This window comes from Gossypium raimondii, chromosome 9 (genome assembly GCF_025698545.1).
Source record: "Gossypium raimondii isolate GPD5lz chromosome 9, ASM2569854v1, whole genome shotgun sequence".
NCBI classification, from domain to species: Eukaryota; Viridiplantae; Streptophyta; class Magnoliopsida; order Malvales; family Malvaceae; genus Gossypium; species Gossypium raimondii.
The window spans coordinates 49,456,981-49,476,810 of record NC_068573.1 but is presented as its reverse complement, the minus strand read 5'-3'; the positions used below and the strand labels follow the sequence as shown (position 1 = coordinate 49,476,810).

Sequence of the window (19,830 nt, the reverse complement as noted above, 5' to 3'; positions counted from 1 at the left end):
GATTTACGTGTAGGCAGAATTTTTGCACAGCTTTTGCACGCTTGTGGTGATTACGTGTGAGCAGGATTTTGGCACTCTTGTGTTGATCACTTATAGGCAAAATTTTAGTGAAATATGATGGACAGAGGCCAACCTCTCACAAGGGGTAAACATATGATTAAACGAAATTGATTTATCACGTATCACGAGTGACGAGCTTGCATAAGATAATTTTTATTGAACATACATAGAATACATTGGGGATCCATACTCGTTGATTACCTAATCATCTTAAGAAATTATATCCTAGAACATTATTTCTCTGCAAGGGAACAATGTATGATTTCACTATCACCTAAATCTAGACATGTAGACATCTTGGTCTCCTAGTATATAAGTTCAGGATAACAATTAAAGAAGACTTGAGTCTCATCACAATTTTTTTCATTCTTCCTCTTCAAAAACCTATCACCAATAAATTTAACCAATTTCAAAGACTCTCCGCCTTGACCAAAGGTGTACCACCACCCAAATAACCCTCTTGGATTTTAATAACACTTTGTTTTTTCAATATGTTAGATACAAAATACGATGATGACCTGACACAATCTCAAAGTATAATATTGACATACTTTAATAGAATTCAAGTTGATGTATACTAAAAAAATCTTAGGGATCAAGGTGAGAAATGTTTCCAACTTTAGGGACTAAATGTTACTTCATTCTTAACAATAATGATATATTTAGGATTCAATTAAAATCTAAGCTATGATGTAGGGGCTTCCGTCGAAATAACCCCAAAAAGAAAAACAAATTGTGTCGCGTTCAGAGAACGCAGCAGCATATTCCCCCTATAATAATTCCAACCATTCATCATCACCGATTATTACTAAAAATATCAACGGTTGAAGAGACGAACCAACCTTCACTCTTCCAAAGGATAATTACGAATGGTCGAGTCTTTTCGATATTCGATAATTTCGGGTTTAACTTTTTTAACAGATATAATGCAATTCATAAGATAATTTTAACAGTTAGATTAAAATTTGAAATGAGGAATTAAATTTTAAAAAATAAAAGTATAGAGACCAAATTCTAAATTTATAAAAAGTACAGCAACTTATGCTATATTTTACCCTAAGTTTTATATATAATTAAAACCCGCACGCTTCTCTTCTCATTCCCAAATTTTCTGCTTTGTGCAAAACCAGAAAGTAAAAAGAACAGAGCTTTGATATCCTAAGCTAATGTCGGACGAGGAGCACCATTTCGAGTCCAAGGCCGACGCCGGCGCCTCCAAAACCTATCCTCAGCAGGCCGGTACTATCCGTAAAAACGGCTACATCGTCATCAAAGGCCGTCCTTGCAAGGTCCTCACTTTGATTCTCAGAATCTGCTATTTTGTGTGTTTTTGATGGATCTCTTCGATATTATCCTAAAATGAACTCGGAATTATATTTTTTAGATTTGAGGGTTTTTTTTAAATTTTTATATAATTTGCATTGAGAATCTGATGGTTCAGATCTGTTATCTTTTTAGTGATTTTAGATTAGGAGTGAGAAAAATCGATTCGAACTGATTTAGTCCACTTAACCGATAATCTTTGGACAAGTCGACTCGGCCCAATCGGTTATGATGGTTAATCTGATGTTATTGTTAGTTAAAATAGGTTAAGTCAGCCGGTTTAGCAGTGGAAGCCAACTAAGCAAAGAAAAAGGGTTAATATATTATTTGATACTTGAGTTTGGTTTCGATTTCAAATTGGTACTTAAGAAAAAGGTTTTTCTTTTTCAATTAAGTACCCATGAGCACAAGTGTCAAATATTCATAGGGTCACATGACCCAATTGGCTTAGGTATCAAATTAAACATTGAAACCAAACTCAGGAACTAAATGATATATTAACCCTCAGAAATTTACAAGTTTCACTCTTGTTTTCTGAAAAAGTGCGGCAAAACCTTATTAACTCCGGATTCAGAATCATAAACTTCACAAAACAAAACAAACAACTAAGAGCCTTTAGTATTAAGATAATTATAACTTTTGAGTGATTCTTCTGATGATTAGCAAGTTGATTATATAGCATGTGGTAAATTAGTACTGTGACTGTTAATTTGCACCAGATATGGGTGCATATGATCTGCAAATTTTAGATACATGATTGTTGTTGTTTGATATTCAACAGGTTGTCGAAGTTTCCACTTCCAAGACTGGGAAGCACGGACATGCTAAGTGTCACTTTGTTGGGATCGACATCTTCACTGCTAAGAAGCTGGAAGATATCGTTCCTTCTTCCCACAATTGTGATGTATGGATTGTTCTCCTCCCGGTTTCAACTTTAATCTGTTGTGTAACTTGGATTCCGTTAGTGAATGATTTCGTTTGTTTCTAACAGGTGCCACACGTCAACCGTACTGATTACCAATTGATCGACATTTCCGAGGATGGATTTGTAAGTTCATTTGATTCCTTTTTGCTTTATTTTCTTTTCTTTTCGTGTGTGTTTGTTTTTGTTTTGAACTAGTTAAATATGTCAGGTGAGCTTGCTGACCGACAGCGGAGACACTAAGGATGATCTAAGGCTCCCAACTGATGAAAACTTGTTGAAACAGGTCAACTAACTATTTTTTGATACATTCTTTTACACACCGTTCTTTTGCGATTGAATAGTGTTTTGTTTTATTTGATTTACCAAATTGAATTAAAAATAAAATAAAACACTTTATGTTCTAAGGTTGGAAGTTGACTACTTGTATTATATTGTCTGAGAGGCTTATGCCGTTATTGATTTCCAAGCCTCTCGATGCTGGCATCCCAATTGAATCCAAATTCCAATGGGGGGATTGCACGTTCAAACTGGCTGAAATTGTTTGTTCTCATGTTTCTTACTATGATTTTACCGAACTTTGCGTTTCTATTTTCCTCTACGTACTCATACGCATGCATTTTTCATGATTAGTACCCGTTATGGTGCATATATTAGGACCAATGTGGTTGCATTATTGTTCCCTAACAATGAAATTTATATTTTGCATTCACGTCTCTTCATCCTCGTTAAGGATCGATTTCTCATGTTTATTGATTTCAAACTCTCTTTGAATTCCTACAAGTTGAATCCTTTCTGCATTAAAACCAGCTGAAATCGTTTGTTCTCGTGTTTCTCTTTCACGAAACTATGGTTGCATTATTGTTTCATCTGATAACTTGCAGATCAAGGAGGGTTTCGCCGACGGGAAAGACCTCGTGGTGTCTGTTATGTCGGCAATGGGGGAGGAACAGATTTGTGCACTCAAGGACATTGGTCCAAAATAGTAAGAGACTTTTATTTGCAGCCTGTTTATTGCGATTTTACATGGAAAGATTTTTGTTAAAAAGCGTTTATAGTTTGTGCCTGATATAAATGGTGTTGGATTGTTTATCATGTTTGGTAGGGATACCAAAAAAACACCACCAGAAATAGTTGTTTGTTGTGCTATGTTAAAACTGTTCCTCTTCGGGTTAAGAAACCGTCACGTGATTATATTGATATTTATAAAAATAAAATATAAATAAATTCGACACACTTGGCTCTTCGTTTTCATTTTAATTGTTGCATTATATTGTAATAATATATCACTTTACTTTATTCTTATATATTGCGTTACATATTTTTCTAAACCAGTATATCAAATAAAAATTAAATTTATAACAATATATAATATTGTAGTGTAAAATCATTAATATTAATTAGACGAGCATAGATTGTGCTTGAATTTTATTTGACTAATATAGACTTAAAATATGCTTAAATATTGTGCTTGAACAATAAATGCCTCTAAATAAGTCAACTTGAGCTAATTGCCTATCACACGTAGTAATTTTTACAAATGTGAATTCTTAAAACTTCGAGTTTACCGATTATAATGAGATAAAAGACTTGGAATGTTTGAATTAGATTGGATAAGTTGATAGGATGGGTTGGATTGATCCGTATGAATTTTTAATAATTTATTTAATTGAATCGGACAAATCGATGAATTGGTATAATTTCAAAAATTTTAAAATTAATCCGTAATAAGTTGAAACATCGTTTTATTAATATATATTAGTGTGAGATTTAAGTTCTTAAAATATCAATAGAGTGTAAAATATTATTTATGTTATTTTTATTTACATGATATTGAATATATGTAAAACATGAAATAATAAATATTTATTTTAAAAAATAATTAATAACTAATAATTGGAGTTGAGTAAATCCGAGATCGTCTAGAATTCAAAGGGACTAAACTAGAGTCGATCACCGAATAAATATCCCCTCTACCATGCTTCTTTAATTTTGTTTTTCCCCATTTATTAGACGGATGCAAATATAAATGCCATCACCAAACTAAATGGTTGACATTATGATCCAAGCTAATGGAAATTTGTTTTAAAATGTTGGTTTTTGTATGTAAATTATTGGTACCAAATTTTTTTAATCAGATCAACCAATCAATTCTTCAAGAATTGATTGGTTGATCTGATTTAATTAAATAAATTATTATTTCATAAAAATAATAAAATAATTTAAAATTAGAAAAATCCGTACAATTGGTCCTTATTAATTCACAGGTCAATCGGTTCAATATATTCCTTCTAAATGATGTATTAATTGGTTTTTAATCCAACCAATTGATCCAATCTGATTCTAACAACCTTGCTTGATACTCTATTTTAAGATATTTTGAAAAATCTTAACTAAAAATTATATAAAAATCAAATGAGAAATTTAGAAAGTAACAGTTTTTTTTTCTTAAATAAAAAAAAACATTTTAAAAAGGATTAGTTCAACTAAATAGCCTTGGTTTGTATTCTAAACTCACTAGCCGCGTTCTTCCAATCTAGCAATTATCTTGCATAGGGGCGTAGCTAGGGGCAAATAAGGGCATTGCCATCCAACTAAATGGAATAATAACAACTTTAGTCCCTCTTAATTAAAAAAATTCAATTGAAACCCTTTTAAATTTTATTGATATTGTGTGATTTTCTTTAACACAACATATCCAAAATGTTCATGAGGTAAGTACACGTTTTTAAATACTTTTAAATCAAATATTAATTAACATTTAACATATGAGCTAATAGCTATGTAGATAAAAAAACTGGTTGAAAAATACTAACAAATTGACATTGAAATATAGGGATCAATGAGGAATATGGACAGTAATTTTGAGACAATTAGTGGAATTAATCCTTTTAAAACGAATGTATAAATTACTTCTAACTAAGTGCTTGTAGTTTGTAGACACTAATAATAGTAGTAATATATATATATATATATATATATATATATATATATAACATTCTTTTATATGTAACTTTTAAAAGTATAATTTGAAGAAAAAAACCTACCCAATCCATTAAAAAAAGCTTTTGTCTCTATTGATAAAAAATTTACATAAATAAATAATGTTATTCAAATTCAATCATCAACAATATTATAAGAGGCGAATCAGTATGAAATTAGTTATGTCACTATTTTTATTTAAACAGTTGAATTGCTATAAAATATTCTTTTTAAAATATTATTCTAGTTAGCTAAGACTGGGTTCATGCTTGATTTTTTGAATTTAAAATTGACTCAACTTAGCTCGATCTATAAACATTTCTACATAATCGTTCATTTATAAATTATAGCAATAAATTTAAATACTTAAATTATTTCAAACGATTTTTTTTTATCGATTTTGATAATCAAAGTTCGGAATCTCTCCTTCGTATATATAAATATATAGATAGATATATGAGTGCAATCGAGTGTTTTTGATGTAGCATGGGATGGGGAGATATTTGATTAGATAATGGGAGACAGCAATTATGCCTTAAAATGAGGGTTTAAAATGGGCGAGAAAGCCCACATGCAATTTTATTATTTAGAAAAGCAAAAAAAAAAAAAAAATCAATTTCATACCCAAAAATCAGTCAAATTCCATTTTTAAAAATATTTATTTTTTAATAATTTCATTATAGATTTTGATAATATCTACACTATTTGATATAATATTTAAAGTTATCCATAGCCATAAATAGGAAAATAATACATTTCAACGCACTCAAACTCACGTCCTCCTGCATTGACAACAATGTTCATGCCAATCGAGCTAATACTTAATTAACAAAACTACTTGTTTTAATATGAAAGAGAATATTTTTTATAAAAAAAATCTCATTTTTGTAATATTAATAGAGTATAATTACATAATACGATTAACTTATATTATATTATAATATAAGCTTTTTAAAATTTATATAAAAAAAATTTAAATATAACTTACGACACAACAGAATGTACTTGAAAATAAGATTGTTTTTCTATTTGTTTTGTTTGATGATGACAAAAAAAATAATGCATGTGTTGTGGAGGGTGAAAGCCCCTTGTTTGGGGGGGAGCAAATTCCCTACTAAACTTTTTAACATAGTTTTATTTATTTATAGCTACATAACATCTTTTAATGTCATAAAAGTGACACAAATAATTCCGTTTTGCAAAAGATAAGGAGGCTATGTCTTTAAAGTTGTGTACTAAACATACATAATTACCTACACACTTCTCAGTTGTCATGCATAATTTAATTATTATATTTTTTAAAATTATGACCTTTTAGGAAAAAGAAATTGCATGATAAATGCGATATTATTCTATTCAATAAGAAATTTGATGTTGAATGGATTAGAAGAGGATTCATAAATTTTAAAAGGGTAGAACTTAAATTTTCAAATTTTAGAGGTCAAAATATAATTTTATCATCTATTAATTTATGATTACATCATTTTAAAGGGATTAAACAAGGGGTCAATGTTTAATCTTACTATATATTAACTTAAAATTTTATTATTTAATAAGTGACTAAAATTAATATTTTTCATTTCCTAGAGAGACAAGGCCCTGACATTCTCTTCCTTAAATTCACCTCTAGAATGTATATATAATTACAAGAAAGAATTGTATAAAACAGAGATGTCATATTTTCCTGTATCCCTTGTCAATTATTTTATGTCATTTTAACATCTTTTTTCATTTCATTGATATATTCTTTTGGTAAATTTTTAACCTAAATCCTAGACCCTAAACCTTGAACCTGAAATCTTAGACCCTCGACTTTGAACACAAGGTCCAAGATAAAAAAAATTATAAAAAATATGTGCCAATGACATGAAAAAATAGGTTGAAATGGCATTAATAATTGGTAGGGGATGCATGATGATGTGACGTCTCTGTTTTATACAATCATTTCTCTTATAAATAACCAATAAATATCAAACAAAATGGAGTCGAGTGCGGAAAACTAATTTATGAATATCTCACTTAAGTATTTTTGGATTTATTGTATAATATATTATTACATTGTATTGTTTATAAGTTAAATGTATAAGGGTAAAATAGTAATTTGGGACAGCCTCGTCTCTATTATTTCAAAAATAAAAATATTCTTTTATAGAACGGATCAATTTGAAATTAATTGAGCGTTCAAAATTTTGTTGATATATTGAATATTTAGTCATTTTAATAACATATTAACAAATAATATAATTAGGATATATTTAATAAAGATATAATATTTTTTACTCTTAAATTTTATAATAAAAAAGTCATTTTAGCCGCTTTATTTAAATTTTTGTCTCTTTTAGCCCTTGAATTTGTATTTTTTTATTAAATCACCCTTAAATGGATAGAAAATTTAATGTTTGTTAACTTTACTAATGTAATATACAGTGTATTGCCATGTAGATGACACTTTAGTATTTAATTAATTTTAAAAACTTAAAAATACATTTTATTATTTTTAGAATTATAAATATTTTAATTTTAAAATACATATTTTATTTTTCTAAATTTTAAAAATTAATTAAATGTTAATATATTATCCACGTGGCAACTTAACATGTATGTAACATTAGCAAATCTTAATTTTTCTATTCATTCGGATGATTTGAGAAAACACAAATTTAAAGGTTAAATAAAAAATTTAAATAAATATTAAAATGATTTTTTTAAGTTAATAAAAGGGCAAAAAATTATAAGTATTCAGATAGATTCAAGTATTTAAGTTCAATTTCGCTATTAAAAATAAAACAAATATAAATTATCAATTATCAATATTTTAATCAATAAAAATCGAATATTCGTAAATATCGAAATCCGTATCTCATCACAAGATCCAATGGTAGATTTTCGAATTTAATTGTTTTTTTCCAAATGCAGAATGAGAATATAAAACGACAGAAACATAGGCGGATCGGAAAGATTTGTTTAGGTGTTTAATAATAATATTAAAACTGTCAATTTCTGAATTTGGTCCTTCCACGATGCTCAAATCCATGATTTAATCCTATACTTTAATTACGCGGTTTGGTCTATCTACTTTTCTAAATTCGAATAATTAATTGGAATAGTTCTATGTCAGTGTGATAAGTTGGAATGAACATTTTAAGAAAAAATCAATTTAGTATTTTAATTGGAATAGTTAACTATTTAAACCGCTCAATGATGTTATAAAAGTAAAGAGATCAAATTATATCAAATAAAAATATAAGTACTAAATTCTAAATTTAAATATGATAGAAAAACCTACCACAATTTGACCTAGTAAAAGTTAATTCACCCAAAAACATTACGTTTATGTCATGATTTGATCCTAAACTATACTGTTTTCTATTTTGATATCTTTTTTTGTTCCATTTTATTACTAGAATCATTATTTAAAAAAAAAGAAAAGTTACCAATAAGAATATAACATGTGGTACATTTTATTGCACATGTATTTTTGAGTAAAATGGAGAAAAAGTAAGTAAAAGTGCCATGGATGTCCTGTACGAAGAATCAGATTATATTTTGCCTCGTTTATTAAAAAATAGACAAATTAGTCTATATACATTAGGTCAAAGAGCAAATTGGTCCTTTTTGTTAAAAAAATTATCTATTTGTACTATTAAAAATTGGTGCGACTGACAAAATAATTAGATAGTGACGCTGTACCTTGTACAATGACCAATTTTTTAACAATAGAAATAGATAAAATTTTTAACAGAATGACCAATTTACTCATTGATCTAATATACATAAACTAATTTACTATTTTTTAGTAAAGAAGACAAATGTAACTTAAAGGCCTCTATTATATTTTTATCGAAAAAGGTATAGGGGCAAATTGTGAATAAAGCCAAAATATTAATATTAATCTAAGCTAATCATTAATCACTGCCCCGACAAGAGTGGTCCCATTTAAAAAGAGAAGACCTTTCATTATCAGCAAATACCAAATACGAAGAAATTATGTACTTTTATCATGAAAAAAGAGAAAAAAAAGAAAAAAGAATGTCAATGTCAAACTTAAAAGGAAAAAAAGATGTTAACGTTATGCTATTTTCTAAAAAATAATTCAATGTTAAATTAAATTATTAATGTTGCAGAAAGATTAAAATTATAATTTTTTATTTAATCAAATGTAAAAAAAATCTAAATTGATTCTTTTTTGGGGAGGGGTTAAAAAGCAAATTACGCATTTAGTCAAGGGAGCCGTGGCCGATTAGGTTAAGTTTTGTTGGATTTAATTGAATTTTTTAAAAATTTTTGAACAGTTAATCGATATAAAATTATATGTATATATTTATTTCTTTAAATATATATTTATAATTATTATTTGAAGTTATATTTTACGGTATAAAAAATTATGTTGCCTACACAAACAGGCATAATATATTTTTGAAAAAATAAATTTTATAAAGAATTTGTAAATTAACTTTTATTATTTTAAATAAAAATATTTATTTTAAATCATAAATTTTAAATAAAAATGAAATTCAGTTGAATTAGAGTAAATATGATATTTTAACTTATATTTTGAAAGCCTAATATCAATTTTAATTTCTGGGTTTTTCTCGCTCAATCATGTTTTTATCCCATACATTAAAAATTTAAGTAATAATATTTAATATATTTAAATAAATTTCAAATTAGTGCCTTATTTTTATGGGTATTTCTCTTTCATCACATGACCTAGAAGAAAAGGAATTTGGGGTCTCCCTTTTTTTCTCCCTTTACTTTTGTAGGACACGTTCTTTTCTCTCATCCCATTCCCTATCCCCGACTCTTTACGTAACACAAAACTCAAAAAACTAAATAAATAACTAAATAAAGGCTAAATTGCACCCAAGTTCACTAAATTATTGGTAATTTTACATTTTAATCACTCAACTTCAAAAAGTTATAAAATAGCCACCAAACTATTCAAACTTTTTATTTACGTTATTGAGTTGTTATTGTTCTTTTCAAAGTCTGGTTAGCGAGCTCCAAGTGATAATTCAATGATTGATGCGGTAGATCAGTATCCATCGACGAGTAAAAGAACATATCTTAGATCTAAGTCAATCTGACGATCACTGTTGAAGATCGAAGAAGAAAATTGTTTGATTTTTGGTTGGTAGATTCGTGATAATTAAAGCTATTTCATGAAAAAAAATTGAACTGTAGAAGAGAAGAGAAATAAAAGCTTTCAATTGGTACAGGTGGTGCGAACATAAAAGGCCATAGAGTAATAATGATTTTAACAATCCAATGACTTAAATGAAAACTTTTGAATATTTTAATGATCATTTGGTAACTTTTTTATGTTGATTGTCCAAAACATAAACTTAATTTACCCTTAAATAAATCTCACAATAATTACCGAGAAGTGTTGGGTGGAGTGAAGGCACATTGCACTCCAATAAAGAATGCATGTTTGAACGTTGGAGATAATATTGTTAGGAGCACAATCACAAATTTCGAATATGAACCGTAAAACGGATATAAAGAATACAAAAAAAACTCACAATAATTATTATTCTTCAAAATCAATCTCAATTAAAAAATACATATACACAAATTGACATGTTATAAAGTGATGTTAAAATTAGATCGATTGATTGAATTGGAAATCGAGTAATCTAATTGGTTAAACAAATGATATGAAAGCAGATATAAAGTAATAAATCATTGTGAATCGATAAAAAATAGAAAAAACACCGAAATTGAACCAATTTATGAAATTTTAAATATTTTTATTCAATGTTGTTGACAAATAGTTCATCCAATTGAACTAATAGACCAGTTCAACAATTTCGATTTTTACAATTATAATATTATAATCATATAAAGAATACTTAATTATAATATATAAAACAATATAAAATTATAAAGTTAAAAAATTATTTTATATATTTGATAAGAATTTCTCAACTTAATAATATTTAAGAAAACCACAAAATAAACTTTTTTAATTAAAAGTGTGAAATGCAATTTGCAACAAAAAGTAATAAAGATATGTACAATAGATCTTAGTTCAACATTTAAAATAAAATAAAAATTAAATCAAAGACAATGGCCTAATTTAGTCAACAACAACCCAACCGTCTTGAATAAATAAAACCAAAAATAGCTTTCAAATATAAAATTAAAAATAAGTTAAAATCCAACAAAATTAATCATAAATTATATATAAAAATATTTTATTTACTCACATAAAAAAGAATTATAAAGCTACTTTTATTTATATTAAAAATTAAAGAAAATTTATATTATATTAATAAAGGTTTTTATTTCGACCCTCGGTCTATCTATATAATAAATGTTGATATAAATATTTATGGTTTTTATTAATATTTTATAAAATACTTAATAAAAAAGATAACACTGAACTGGTAACGTAATAGTATGCCAGCCAATTTTTTTTCTGCAATTATTTGGTCAAATAAGAACAAAGAATCATACAAATTCAATTAAAACAGAGTTCGAAAATAAAGTTTTTTTTTTTTACTTTTTACTTTTGTTTTTTTTCACAGACGAAAACAAGAACAAAGAATATAAACTCCCAACAAAGCAGGGTGGGAACGTATTATTCTTTTTTATTTTCCATTTAATTTTCTCAAAATTTTCATTTGAAAACTGTTTTTTTTTACTTATTTTTTTTCTTTTCTATTTCGATCATTCCGTTGATTTCGGTAGCTTCAGATTCTTTTGTTTGTAAAAACAAACCCATTAAAATCTGTGCTTTCTCCTTTCATCTTCTTCGGCCATCGCTGCTACTAAATAAAATATATATACATATACTACATATATATATATATACATTTTTGTACAAAAAAAACAAAGATGCTCTATCTTTGAAAGAAAGAAGAGATGGGGTGCAGCTGAAAGGTTGAAATTCAGTTCACAACTCACTTTCTCCACTGTTTTGTTGATTCTTTAGTCGGCTCGGGTTGGCGCCAAAGAAGGAAAAAACCCCGGAAAGAAGGTCTGGGATCTTTTTTTTTTGTCACATGATCAACAGCCATTGATGGGTTGTGTGAGTTCGAAGCAGACAGTTTTGGTAACGCCTGCTTTCGATCACTCAGGCGCTTTACGTGACAATGCGGGTGCCGCCGGTAGCTCCGGGACCAATTCGGGTCGGTACCGGATCGGGTTCTCGGAGTTCGAGAAGAAGCGGAGCAGCGGCGGGAGCAAGAAGAAGAAAAAGAATGGTAGTAACAGTGGGGGTGTGAGTGATTTCGGTGGAGGTGGGTTCGGACTGAGTGGGAGCGACTTGGGTGAGTCCGGCCGGGGGAGTTCGAGATCCGACTCACTGAGTTTGAGGTTGGGGAATTTGCAAAAGTATATAGAAGGTGAACACGTGGCAGCTGGATGGCCTGCTTGGCTTAGCGCCGTCGCCGGGGAAGCTATCCATGGTTGGGTTCCACTCAGAGCTGATTCTTATCAGAAACTTGAGAAGGTTATTTTGGAATTTTCTTTTTCTCTTTTCATATTTTTCTATCAAAATTTTTTGTCAGAAAACTTGTTTGTTTTTGATTTTTTTTTTTCACTTTAGTGCTTTTATTTTGTAGCTTTCTTGATGTGTATAGTTTCACTTTCATGGAATTTTGGGTTTATTCTTTTAAAAATTTACTTTAAGTGTAAATTTTCATTATTTACAAACAATTCTTGCTCTTTATATGCCCCTTGGAAATCAAGAAGAGCCTAAGCATTTACAGCAATTTGTACATGTAATTGATTAGAGTGAGTTTTTTCTACTGTTGATATACCATAGGCCTTCTTTACATTATACATAAATATTTATGTATGTATGTATGTATGTACATGCCATGTATGCTGAGGATTTTGTGATGCCTTTAACCTATGTATGAATATGTGTCCGACATGGTTTATTCATTTTTTTCCCTAAATCTTTTCATATATGGAGAATCATATTTTATATCAATGTCTGAATTGGTTATAGGTACATATATTATACATATGTATGTATGTATGTATGCATGTATGCATGCATGCAGAGGATTTTGAGATGCTTTTACCTATACATGTATGTGTGTCGGATGCGGTTTATTCATCTTTTTTCCTTAAACTTTTCCAAATATGTATATCTATATGGAGGATCATACATCGTTAGCCATATATATATGTGAGTGTGTGTTGGACATAGTTTATTCTTTTTTTTTTCTCAGTTTGACTTTTATAATGATCTTGCACATCAACTGTCTTAACAGATAGGGCAAGGTACGTATAGCACTGTGTTCCGAGCTCGAGATCTCGAAAGTGGAAGTATAGTTGCTCTAAAGAAGGTGCGGTTTGACAATTTTGAGCCTGAGAGTGTTCGATTCATGGCAAGAGAGATACTGATTCTTCGGAGGCTTGACCATCCAAACATCATAAAATTGGACGGGATAATTACTTCCCGAATGTCGTGTAGCATATACCTTGTATTCGAATACATGGAACATGATATCACCGGACTTTTGTCTTGTCCTGACATCAAGTTCAGTGACTCGCAGGTGCGTTCCCTTTGCCTCTGTGACTAAGGTTAGTCTAATGTTCTATGATGGCATGCATACCGAACACATTGATGTTGAAATCGTATTTAGAATACCAAAATCTATTTCTTTTTCCCGAAAACTCGAAGATGAATGCATTGTAATGTGAGAGAAGTAGTGAAGTACTGTTTAACAATGAAAATGATTTTGTTTTGTAGATTAAATGCTATATGAAGCAGTTGTTATCTGGACTCGACCACTGCCATTCGCGGGGTATAATGCACCGGGACATTAAAGGATCAAATCTCCTTGTGAATAATGAAGGAATCCTAAAGATGGCTGATTTTGGTTTGGCGAACTTTTACGGCTCTGGGCGCAGGCAACCATTAACAAGTCGTGTTGTAACCCTATGGTACCGTCCCCCGGAACTTTTGTTGGGTTCTACGGATTATACTGCAGCTGTGGATCTTTGGAGTGTTGGCTGTGTATTTGCTGAACTTCTTCTCGGGAAACCTATTCTGCAAGGGAGAACAGAGGTAAGCAAGCACCCTGCTAAAGTACATTCTTTGACACGAGTCTCAATAATATTTGTGGATCTTTTAAAATGCCAGTCCCATGTGTCTGTTTATTGAGTACTTCTTTCGAGAATGTTTGCTACTGCGACCGTATTAGAGTCGTTTCATCTGATGATTATTGCTTCACTTCGATCGATGATGGACCGAAAGATAAATTCTTGTTTATGGTGTTCTTGTCCAGGTTGAACAATTGCATAAAATTTTTAAGCTTTGCGGCTCCCCACCCGATGATTACTGGAAAAAATCGAGACTTCCTCATGCCACAGTATTCAAACCACAACAACCTTATGATAGTAGTCTTCGTGACGCTTTTAAAGATTTACCAGCAACTGCTGTGAATCTAATAGAAACTTTGCTTTCAGTCGAGCCGTACAAGCGTGGGACTGCTTCCTTAGCTCTTGCTTCAGAGGTAACTATGCCAGGCACCATGATCGTTCAACCATTATTAAGCATCTAATGTATATTAATAGACTTCAGGTGTAGCACCCCCTACCATGAATATTAGCCCACCATAAATGCCGAATTTAAGTAAATACTTAGGTTAATTAAAACACTTTTACATTTAGGTCCAGTGGCAACAATTGAAACAAACGGTGTCTCGTACAACATAGACAAGGCACATGAGAAATGCTTTTCTCGCTTCATTTGGCTGCATGTTTGTTGATTTCTAAAATAAAAGTGTCTGATGGTGTTCATGCTATGTTCTGTGTATAATTAATCCATAGCATGGCAACAAATAACCCGAGCTTTAATACCATGTTACACGTCCATCAAAAAGCTATAAGCCGTATATAGAGAGGCCCAAGTTCCATTGTCATGTAACTTGCCTATAAGTAGATTGCAACATTCAATGCTATACACATGCTTTGTGCAAATCTTATACTTCAAATTAGCTTAATTTTTTTTCTGTCTGCCATTTGCAATATTCTGATTCTTAATTTACAATTTTCAGTATTTCACGACAAAGCCTTATGCATGTGATCCATCGAGCTTGCCGGTTTATCCACCTAGGAAAGAGATAGATGCAAAACATCGTGAAGAGGCAAGGAGGTGAGAATTTTCTTCAAAAATGTGTGTATGAAGACAAAAATTTAGATAGCTTTTGTGGAACCCGGAACCTTGTCCGTGCCATCTGCATTGAATACTGTCACATTCCACTCCATATTTTCACAATTTTTTGTTCCGTTCTTTTCCCATTATTCCCTGTATTTTTTAAGGTATCATAACATTTACATGCACAAGCCGGAACCTAGTAGGCTAGTACTCACCTGAATGCTCATACGGCAGGATAAATATTGAAAAGAAAGTAATATCATTTAGTTTTTAAGACGGCTTCCCGAATTATTGGGAACCTCCACTGACATTGAATGGTTTGTTACCATGCAACACGGAAATGCTCGATGTTTGTGTACATGATTTTCTTGTTTTTCCAAGGTTTTAGAGAATATGTAAACTAATGCATGTTATAATACTTGACACAATGATTATCATCTGCAAGTTCCACTGCTAATGCACATTCTTAACCACTTAACACCGTTTGACATCATCGGCGATGAATTCTCAGGAAAAAGATAAGTGGAAGGGTTCGTGGGCCTGAAACAAGAAAGCCGATAAGAAAACCCCATGGCATAACTAAATTGGCACCTGTTGAGGTCTGTTATCTCTCTCTTTTCCTTGTCCCCCTTTTTGTATTTATCGTTACCCGGAAAGCTAATTTATTTTCCGTATGACATTCACATGCAGGATGCTGCTGCGCAAGCTCAAGGTTCTCAGAAAATTAATGGTAACGGTGTGCACAAAGTGAAGCAAAGAAATGCTACTATCACCGAGGGATTGACGAATCCATCTACTGATTCAGTCGAAGAAGCTGCTCACATAAAGCATGCATCCCAAGGTGATATTCCTTTCTCGGGTCCATTACAAGTTTCTACATCAAGTGGCTTTGCGTGGGCCAAAAGACGAAAAGACGATGCATCCAAAAGATCTCACAGCAGATCTATATCAAGAGGTCACGTTTATAATTCCTTAGAACCTTCTGCTCAGTTACACACACGAAATAATTGTGATTCAAAACGACATGAAAACGGGGATGTAATATATGGAGGTCGAACTGATTCTAAAGGCCATGATTCATATGAAGCTGCCAAGCGTGCTATGCAGAAACAGTGGAGCCAGTTTGAGCGACCGGATTCCTTTGATGCTTCTGACGAGTACCACTCACAAGAGTTATCATTGGCACTTTATCAAAGAGAAGAAATGGCGGCCAAGAGAAATAATTTGGTATGTCTGTAAATATTAGAACCCAAAATCACATCAAAATTTTGTTCTCGACATTGTTGGATTACTGCATTGAACTTGAATAAATTGGAAGCTTGAAAGTTTATATGTTTGGCCTTATTGATATCCATTACATCGGTAAAAGTGCCATGTAGGCCCCGGTACTAGGAGTAGGATTGCATTTTGCCCTTTCTACTAAAAAAATGAGCAAACTAGTTCTTGTACATTGGATTAAAGGGCAAATTGTTCTTTTCTGTTAGAAAATTTATTTTCATCCATTTGTATTGTTAAAAACTGGAGTAGTTGACGGAATAATTAGACAGTGACAAGTGGCATGCCATGCGTACCTCATATTGACGTACATGGACCAATTTTTAACAACAAAAATGGATGAAATTTTTAACAGAAGGACTAGTTTGTTTTTTAATCTAACATATAGGGACTAATTTTCCCATTTATTGAGTAGAAGTGGTAAAATGCAATCTAATTCTTAGTACAAGGGCCTTCTTGGTACTTTTACCCCATTACATCAGTCAAGTATGGCAACTGGCATGCAAGCATAATTGACTATTTTGAACTATATTACCTATACTCGAGTGTGAGTGTTGGATGTTACTATAGAAAAAAATGAGGTTTATCCGTGTACTTAAAGGTCTTTCGAGGGTCATATCCCATACCCATGTCTGTATATGCATGGACATGAGCGCCGCACACAGTTACTTCAAGAAAAGTTAAGAGTCTGAGCAACATAGATTTTGAAAATGTTATTTTAAATAAATGGAAGCGTTGGTTTATTTCCATAATTTAACGGGAAACTACCTTTCATACCTATCACACAGAGAACAATGTGACTTTTGTAAATGTAGTCCTCTTTATTTTTCATGTTGTTCGTGACAGGATTACCAAGATGAAAGGGAAAAGGTCGAGTTCTCGGGTCCCTTATTGTCTCAATCACATAGAGTTGACGAACTGTTGGAGCGAAACGAACGACAGATTCGCCAAGCAATACGAAAGTCATGGTTCCAAAGAGGTACGCGAAAAATAAAAACCGAACAACTTTTCTTTACCAATCTCTTTTCATCTAATATAAATGATTTCTGTTGCCATTGTTGTTTGCTGCCTTTATGAAATTGGTTGAGATTTATATGCCACTGATTTAGGTCCATTAAAAGAAGAAAGTGATGATAATTATTATTGGTTTTAAACCACTTTATGGTTGACTTAAATACACACCATTTAAAGCAAACCATAAGATAGAAGCTGAATAATGATGAAAGTTGTATGTACTTAAAATTTATGAGTTGATGTTGTTGAACAATGATTATGAAGCCAACGTTCATTTACTTATGTTGCTCTGACTTGGATGTTAGTGTCGAATGCGGATATTTTCAATATTTTTATATAGGGATAAAACAACATTTAGTCCCTAAACTTGGCACCTTTTCCATCTTGGACCAAAACTAGGAAAAGTTGTCAAGTTTCAGAACTAATGTGGACCAAAAAGAAGCTCAGAGACACAACTTTTCCTAGTTTTGGTCCATGTGATGATATGGCACTTCGATATTGGGCCACATCATCACCTAAAAGCGATAGTTTTTTGATAAAAAAAAATTAGGTGATAACGTGGCACAATCTCAAAGTGCCACGTTCAGGGACTAAATGTTGCATTATCCTTTTTATATGTATTCAAGAAGTACTTGGTGGATCATATCCCTAAACTCGTGTCTTGATTTGTGTTGAATGGGTGTCGGACACGGATATTTTGCATTGCAGGTAAAAAACATGGGAAGTAATAATTCTTCAGGCATTCCCAAGTGCAAAAAGCCATAAGTTGCTGCAAAGGCCTGGCCCTTGAATCATAATACCAACAACATCATCAACATGAATTTTGTCTGAAAAAGACGAAAAAATTGTGAAGACAAAACTGGGAAACTGCAGTATGATATGGTAAAGCTGTTCATATAGAGCTTTTAAGTGAAAGAGAAAAAGGGAAATGAGGGCCCTGGATAGTTAGCTATGCTAATAAGTCTCTTTTTTGCAAAGAACCATGATTGATTTTTTTTTTCCCTTTAAATTGAAGTTTTCTGCTCACTTTTTTGGAATAGCAATTGATTGAGAGAAGCAGTCTTTTGTATATTATAAATCATGATTAAGGCTTATATAGTGTTACTTTGGTGTTCACTTTGGGGGGTAAATGTAATTTTTGGCCCCTAAACTTTGCAATTAGGTCCACTTTGTGTTACTTATATTTTTTCTGTCCATTTTGGTACATGAGCTTTACAACTAGGTTCATTTTGGTTCTTAAATTTGGAAAATGCAAAAGTTTTATGATTTGGTATTTTGATATTATGTCACATCATCAAAATTTGGATGGAATTCAAGTTTCAGGATCAAAATGAATCAAGTTATTAAGTTTAGGCATCAAAGTGAACATAATCATCAAGTTTAGGGGCTAAAAATTATGTTAATATTTTTTTAGGCCTTTTGGATATGTTATAGGACCGGTGATTGAAAAGGCAGATCAAGAGTTGGTTCGATCATATATTTTGGATTTAAAAATTAGTGAACCGGTTAGAACCGAGGAAAAATCAGAAAAATTGGTGAAAAACTAGAAAAATCAGATTTTTTTACTTTTAATTAATTTTGGGTTGTTAATAAAAATTTCTTTTTAAAAAAATTATGTGTTAGAGCTTGTTAAACCCAATTTTAGGTTCTTTTATATCGTTTTTACTTAATTTAGTTGATTTGTGCAATGATAGTCATTTTTTAAGACAAATTTTCTTATTAATTTATTTGTGTTTTATTATTTTTCTTAATTATTTTAATTTTAATTTTTTCTTAACAAGATTGAATTGTTTAGTTAGATTGGAAATTGAGAATTAATTTTCTAATTTGATAAAGAAAATCTTTACTTAATCGAATATTCACGTAGAAGAAATATTTTTACTTGTAAATTATTCAAAAAATTTGAGTTGATAATTATTGAGTTAAATTCAACTATTAATTAAGTTTAATATAATCACAGTAATACTTTATTCTTATAGCTCATGAGTGTAATAGTAACTTTTCATTTTAATAGATTTTTATATTATGAAATTACAATTTTATTTTTATAATATAAAGAGAGTTTGAACTAAATTCAAATAGTTACGAAAATTGATAAATAAGTTTAATTGAATTTGAGTTTGAGTAATCC

At 30.7% G+C, this 19,830-nt stretch overlaps 2 protein-coding genes across 2 annotated transcripts; both read left to right on the top strand.

Moving 5' to 3' along the window:
- Positions 1 to 1,152: 1,152 nt before the first annotated feature.
- LOC105800793 (eukaryotic translation initiation factor 5A-2) lies at positions 1,153 to 3,539 on the top strand. Its single transcript, XM_012632124.2, has 5 exons — positions 1,153 to 1,349; positions 2,165 to 2,287; positions 2,375 to 2,431; positions 2,517 to 2,591; positions 3,190 to 3,539. Exons 1-5 carry the CDS (start codon positions 1,227 to 1,229, stop codon positions 3,289 to 3,291), a joined length of 480 nt encoding a protein of 159 aa, XP_012487578.1. The 5' UTR covers positions 1,153 to 1,226; the 3' UTR covers positions 3,292 to 3,539.
- An 8,337-nt stretch (positions 3,540 to 11,876) lies between these two features.
- On the top strand, positions 11,877 to 18,815 carry LOC105800790 (protein IMPAIRED IN BABA-INDUCED STERILITY 1). Its single transcript, XM_012632115.2, has 9 exons — positions 11,877 to 12,746; positions 13,519 to 13,803; positions 14,001 to 14,318; positions 14,539 to 14,766; positions 15,310 to 15,407; positions 15,922 to 16,009; positions 16,101 to 16,637; positions 17,532 to 17,664; positions 18,408 to 18,815. The coding sequence occupies exons 1-9, from the start codon at positions 12,315 to 12,317 to the stop codon at positions 18,425 to 18,427; spliced, it is 2,139 nt and encodes a 712-aa protein (XP_012487569.1). The 5' UTR covers positions 11,877 to 12,314; the 3' UTR covers positions 18,428 to 18,815.
- Positions 18,816 to 19,830: the final 1,015 nt, after the last annotated feature.

Excerpts from the sequence above, each read along its gene's own strand:
- LOC105800790 (XM_012632115.2), top strand. The coding sequence starts at position 12,315 with ATGGGTTGTGTGAGTTCGAAGCAGACAGTTTTGGTAACGCCTGCTTTC. Across the intron at positions 14,319-14,538 it reads TTCTGCAAGGGAGAACAGAG|GTTGAACAATTGCATAAAAT; the intron begins GTAAGCAAGCAC and ends GTTCTTGTCCAG. Across the intron at positions 17,665-18,407 it reads AAAGTCATGGTTCCAAAGAG|GTAAAAAACATGGGAAGTAA; the intron begins GTACGCGAAAAA and ends TTTGCATTGCAG.
- LOC105800793 (XM_012632124.2), top strand. The coding sequence starts at position 1,227 with ATGTCGGACGAGGAGCACCATTTCGAGTCCAAGGCCGACGCCGGCGCC. Across the intron at positions 2,432-2,516 it reads ACATTTCCGAGGATGGATTT|GTGAGCTTGCTGACCGACAG; the intron begins GTAAGTTCATTT and ends TAAATATGTCAG. Across the intron at positions 2,592-3,189 it reads ATGAAAACTTGTTGAAACAG|ATCAAGGAGGGTTTCGCCGA; the intron begins GTCAACTAACTA and ends GATAACTTGCAG.